The sequence below is a fragment of the Dendrobates tinctorius genome, unplaced genomic scaffold (assembly GCF_039654945.1).
Source record: "Dendrobates tinctorius isolate UK_male_01 unplaced genomic scaffold, ASM3965494v1 ptg000342l, whole genome shotgun sequence".
Taxonomy (NCBI): Eukaryota; Metazoa; Chordata; class Amphibia; order Anura; family Dendrobatidae; genus Dendrobates; species Dendrobates tinctorius.
Window position 1 is genome coordinate 1,385,722 of NW_027362008.1, and position 6,633 is coordinate 1,392,354.

Genomic DNA, 6,633 nt, shown 5'->3' on the forward strand with positions numbered 1-6,633 from the left:
AGGGCCGGGACTCAGGAGACAGTCACACAGTGACACAGACTAGTCCAATGTCCTCGGCTGATGGCTGTGTCTGTGTGGTGGTGGGTGGGGGACTCTCTCTGCTCTGCCGGCTGTGTGGTGGTGGTGGTGGATGGTGGTGGTGGACTCTCTGCTGGGCTCCCTGTCTGACTCCTGCAGGCAGCCCTGCTCAGTGCGTCCAGTGTCCTCCTCCTCGGTCATGCAGCTCTGCCGGCTCCCGACTACCGCTGTCCTGCAGTGCCGGCCCGGCTGTGTGGTGGTGGTGCTGTTGTGTGCTCTCTGCCAGGCTCCCTGTCTGACTCCTGCAGCCCTGCGGCCTGCTCAGTGTGTCCAGTGTCCTCCTCGGTCATGCAGCTCTGCCGGCTCACGACTACCACTGTCCTGCAGTGCCGGCCCGGCTGTGTGGTGGTGGTGGTGGTAATGTTGTGTGCTCTCTGCCGGGCTCCCTGTCTGACTCCTGCAGCCCTGCGGCCTGCTCAGTGTGTCCAGTGTCCTCCTCCTCCTCCTCGGTCATACAGCTCTGCCGGCTCCCGACTACCGCTGTCCTGCAGTGCCGGCCCGGGCCCCGCTCTGTGGTGGTGTGTGATTGTGTGCTCTCCGCCGGGCTCCCTCTGTCTGACTCCTGCCCTGTGGCCTGCCCTGTGTAGAGCTGGCTAGCCTGGTGTGGTGAACTGCTCTGCTGTCTCTGCACCCTCCCTGGTGATGGGGCCCCAATGAGAGGAAAAATAGGTTTCTGGGGCCCCACGCAATGGTGGTCGCCCCTATGCTGTGTTAATAGTACGTCACCATCCTCCCTGGAAGTGCCGGCTACCTGATGGGGTCCCACTGAGAGGAAAAATAGCTTTCTGGGGGCCCATGGTTGTCGCCTACGCAGTTTAATAGTATATCATTCTCGTCACCATGCTCGCTGGAAGCTGTTCCGGAGCAGAGGAGGCCATGGTATGCTGCATGGAGGAGCACGGGGGCCATAATGTGCTGCATGGAGGAGCAGGGGAGGCCATAATGTGCTGCATGGAGGAGCAGGGGGGCCATAATGTCCTGCAGTGAGGAGCAGGGGGGCCATAATGTGCTCCATGGAGGAGCAGGGGGCCCATAATACTGTATGAAGGAGCAGGTGCCCCATAATACTGTATGGAGTAGCATTATATGGGGCACATAATACTGTATGGCGGACTATGTGGTTGCACATAATACTGTATGGCAGACTATGTGGGTGCTCATAATACTGTATGGAGGACTATGTGTTGCCCATAATACTGTATGGTGGACTATGTGGTGCCCATAATACTGTATACTGGACTATGAGGTGCCCATAATACTGTATGGCGGACTATGTGGTTGCCCATAATACTGTATGGTGGACTATGTGGTGCCCATAATACTGTATACTGGACTATGAGGTGCCCATAATACTGTATACTGGACTATGAGGTGCCCATAATACTGTATGGCGGACTATGTGGTTGCCCATAATATTGTATGGTTGACTATGTGGTTGCCCATAATACTGTATGGCGGACTATGTGGTTGCACATAATACTGTATGGCGGACTATGTGGTTGCACATAATACTGTATGGCGGACTATGTGGATGCTCATAATACTGTATGGAGGACTATGTGGTTTCCCATAATACTGTATGGTGGACTATGTGGTGCCCATAATACTGTATGGTGGACTATGTGGTGCCCATAATACTGTATGGCGGACTATGTGGTTGCACATAATACTGTATGGCGGACTATGTGGTTGCACATAATACTGTATGGCGGACTATGTGGATGCTCATAATACTGTATGGAAGACTATGTGGTTTCCCATAATACTGTATGGTGGACTATGTGGTTTCCCATAATACTGTATGGTGGACTATGTGGTGCCCATAATACTGTATGGCGGACTATGTGGTGACCATAATACTGTATGGTGGACTTTGTGGTTGCCCATAATACTGTATGGCGGACTATGTGGTTGCCCATAATATATTATGGTTGACTATGTGGTTGCCCATAATATTGTATGGCGGACTATGTGGACCCAGTCGGCAGAATGTGGAGCTTTTATCCTCATTAGACTGGAGTGGCATGTCTGACTTGATCACTGATCCATTCATTCCCTCAGTGGCTGAACTTGTTTTTTTATAAAAGCCCCAAAGAGAATGAATGGAGCTTCGGTCAGATATCCCACCTGCCATTCCATTTTAAAATGGGGATAAGTGTCCTATCAGGGATAAAACATCCTCACTCTACCAATCGGTGCAGTGTCTAATGGTCGGACCTAAGCGATCACCTATCCTGTGGATAATGTGACTTAATGTGACTCTAGTATGCATTATCGGGAAGGGTGTGTGTGTCTTGAAGGGGGTGTGTCTTGAAGGGGCCCCGTTTAAAAGTTTGCTATGGGGCCCAATCAGTTCTAGTTACGCCCCTGGCTGGGTCCTAAGGAGTTAATGTGCCTTCAGAGCTATTGCCGTCTTCTAAAGTTTCCTATGATGCCCTGGGTCATACTGAGGACATGATTACGGTGCCCTGAGCTCGGCTACTCGCGGATGTAGGGCCACCTTTGTGACTAATCAATCTCATTTGCATACGGTACTGAAATATTAAAACTCTATTTTTAATTGTCTGGACACTTTTCTATACTAAGGGCATGATAGGAAGCTTGAGAGAGTGAAATGGCACTGGTGGTACATTAGGGGGGTAAATCCTGATGGCAGGTTCCCTTTAAGAACTGTCTATTTGCTGTCTAATCTCTGCCACCCCTGACTTGTGCCAATGTCACCAGTTTATAATTGTTATTCATTTTACCCATCATTGTGTTAATGTTATGACATGTAGTTGTTTTTCTTATTACTTTCACTGACGAGGGTCTTCATTGGGCGCTGCATAAAATAAATTTAGTAATCCCTTTTGTGTTGTAGATTGGATGTGAATTTTTTCTATCTTTCATCCTTATAGGAAATTCTTGTGAGAATAACAGTTTTTCACTAATTTGTAAAAAAGAAGATATCAGGAAGCAGTCTAATGGAGAAAACCTCATTCCCCTTCATGGATCTCCTGGACTTCACAGCACTTCACGTTCTTATACTCCTCCTAATCATGAGGAACCCTCTCCTGAGCAATCTCACATTGTTACCACAATTCCAGGTGACAAAGTGGATACAAGATTTCAGGGTGACAAGCAACTTACTGGAAACTCAGATGTTTTAACACAAGGGAAACACAAAGGAGAGAAGCCATACTCCTGTTCAGAATGTGGGAAATGCTTTACAAAGAAATCAAAATTTGTTAGACATGAGAGAAGTCACACAGGAGAAAAGTCATTTTCATGTTCGGAATGTGGGAAATGCTTCACAGATAAAGGGAGTCTTATTACACATCAGAGAATTCATACAGTAGAGAAGCCATTTTCATGTTCGGAATGTGTGAAGTCCTTCACAGATAAAAGCGGTCTTATTAGACATCAGAGAATTCATACAGGAGAAAAGCCATACTCCTGTTCGGCTTGTGGAAAATGCTTTACAGATAAAGGGAATCTTACTAAACATCAAAGAATTCACAAAGGAGAGAAGCCATTTTCATGTTTGGAATGTGAAAAGTCCTTCACAGATAAAGGCGGTCTTATTAGACATCAGAGAATACATACAGGAGAGAAGCTATATTCATGTTCAGAATGTGAGAAATCTTTCACAGATAAAGGGAATTTTATTATGCATCAGAGAATTCACACAGGAGAGAAGCCATATTCATGTTCAGAATGTGGGAAGTTCTTCACAGGTAAAGGGAGTCTTATAAAACATCAGAGAATTCACAAAGGAGAGAAGCCATATTCATGTTCTGAATGTGGGAAATGTTTTTTATATAAATCACAAGTTGCTATGCATGAGAGAATTCACACGGGAGAAAAGCCATTTTCATGTTCAGAATGTGGGAAGGCCTTCACAGATAAATGGAGTCTTATTAAACATCAGAAAATTCACAAGGGAGAGAAACCATATTCATGTTCTGAATGTGGGAAATCTTACACAGAAAAAGGGAATTTAATTGCACATCAGAGAATTCACGCAGGAGAGAAGCCATGTTCTTGTTCAGAATGTGGGAAGCTCTTCACAGCTAAAAGGAGTCTTATTAAACATCAGAGAATTCATGCAGGAGAGGCTCCATATTCATGTTTAGAATGCGGGAAATGTTTTTTATATAAATCACATGTCGCTATGCATGAGAGAATTCACACAGGAGAAAAGCCATTTTCATGTTCGGAATGTGGGAAGTTCTTCACAGCTAAAAGGAGTCTTATTAAACATCAGAGAATCCACACAGGGGAGAAGCCATTTTCATGTTCAGAATGTGGGAAATGCTTTTTATATAAATCACAAGTTGATGTGCATGAGAGAATTCACACTGGAGAAAATCCATTTTCATGTGCGGAATGTGGGAAGTCCTTCACATATAAAAGGTATCTTATTATACATCAGAGAATTCACACAGGGGAGAATCCTTATTCATGCTCAGTATGTGGGAAGTCTTTTAGAGTTAAAGGGAGTCTTAGTAGACATCAGAGCATTCATACTGGAGAGACCCCATATTCATCTTAAGAATGTGGAAAATGTTTTAGAGATAAATCATGTCTTGTTAGACATCAAAGAATTCACACAGGGGAGAAACCATTTTCATGTTTACAATGTGGAAAATGCTTTACAAAAAATGAAATCTAGTGAGCCACGAGAGAAGTCACGCATTGAAAAATGTTCAGAATGTGAGAAATCGTTCATACATAAATCATATCTTGTAATGAGAGAAAGTATGCAGGAAATAAACTGTAATTATTTGCCCTCTTGTTTATAAATTTTAATAAACATTGCTCAGTATAAATGAGTACACCCCCTTGGATAAGATTTAATTATATCTCACTGAACTTAAAAACAATTTCTAATATTTTGCCAACACTGTTTCATAGAACATTTTGTGGGGGGAATATAATGGAGAGGAGTTGTGTGAGGGGGAATATGACAGAGAGGAGCTGTGAGTGTGGGAACATAACAGAGAGGAGCTGTGCATGGTAATATGCTGGATATGAGCTGTGTGTTGGGGGACTATAACCGGACCTCTGTGGGGGGAATATAAGGGAGAAGAGCTGTGTGGGGGGTATATAACAGAGAGGAGCTGTGTTTGTGGGGAGATATAACAGAGAGGAGCCATGTGTGGGGGGAATATGATGGATATGAGCTGTGTGTTGGGGAATATAACAAAAGTGCTGTGTGTGGGGGGATATAACAGAGAGGAGCCATGTGTGGGAGGAATATGATGGATATGAGCTGTGTGTTGGGGAATATAACAAAAGTGCTGTGTGTGGGGGGATATAACAGAGGAGCCATGTGTTGGAGGAATATGATGGATATGAGCTGTGTGTTGGGGGAATATAGCAGAGAAGCTGTGCGTGGGGGATATAAGAAAGAGTAGCTGTGTGGGGGAATATAACGGAGAGGAGCTGTGTGAGGGGGGATATAATGGAGAGGAGTTGTGTGGGGGAATATAACAGGAGCTGTGTGTTGGGTAATATGATGAGTATGAGCTGTTTGAGAGGGAATATAACAGGAGCTGTGTGTGGTGGGATATAACTGAGGAACTATGTGGGGGATATAATGGACAGGAGCGGTGTGGGGGGGAGTATGATGGATATGAGTAGTGTCTTGGGGAACATAAGCTGTTTGTGTGGGGTGATATAACAGGTGCTGGGTGGGGGGAATATAATGGAGAAAAGCTGTGTGTGGGGGGATATAATAGAGGAGCTGTGGGGGGGAATATGACAGATAAGCTATGTGTGGGGGCAATATAACAGGAGTTGTGTGTGGGAGGGATATAACTGAAAGGAGGTGTGTGCGGGGGATATGAGCTGTGTGTGGGGAATATAACAGGAGCTGTGTGTGGGTGGAATATAATGGAGAGGAGCTGCATGTGTGTTGGGGCAAATATATTGGAGATTTGCTGTGTATGTGTGGAGGAATATAACAATGGAGCTGTGTGTGAGAGGAGTAATATAACAGGAGCTGTGGGGAATATGACAGGAGCTGTGTATAGGGGGAATATAAAAGAAAGGAACTGCGTGTGTGCGTGGGGATATGACGGAGAGGAGCTGTGTGTGGGGAGAATATGACAGAGAGGAGCCGTGTGTGGGGATATGATAAAGAGCTGTGTAGGGGGGAATATAATGGATATGAGCTGAGTGGTGGGGGACATAACAGAAGAGCTGTTTGTGGGGTGGAATGTGACGAAGAGGAGCTGTGTGTATGGGTTGATACAACAGGAGTTGTGTTGGGGGATATGACAGAGAGGAGATGTGTGTGGGGTGTAATGTGAGTGGAGATGCTCTGTGGGGGGGTATAATAGGAGCTCTGTGGGGGAAATATGGCAGAAAGGAGCTGTTTGTAGGGGGGAAATACAACAAAGAAAACCAGTGCGTGGGGGGTATATGATGGAGAGGTCCTGTGGGTGTGTTAGCTTCAGTGATAGCAACCTAGGAAAATGTTCCAGCACAAGAAGTATTGAGATGGGTTAATCGGCCATGTTTAGTGGTAGGTTGATTGAACAGCTATAGAGTGGGAGGAGTCCACAGGAT

The 6,633-nt window shown here is 45.4% G+C and overlaps 1 protein-coding gene across 1 annotated transcript in view; it reads left to right on the forward strand.

Annotated features, from left to right (window-relative positions):
* The window catches only part of LOC141074922 (uncharacterized), a 56,445-nt gene extending 51,560 nt beyond the window's left edge, over nucleotides 1-4,885 (forward strand). Inside the window, exon 9 of the mRNA XM_073562236.1 lies at nucleotides 2,976-4,885. Within this exon, the coding sequence (XP_073418337.1) occupies nucleotides 2,976-4,612 (1,637 nt within the window). The 3' untranslated portion in view covers nucleotides 4,613-4,885. The remainder of the gene's footprint in view (nucleotides 1-2,975) is intronic.
* Nucleotides 4,886-6,633: the final 1,748 nt, after the last annotated feature.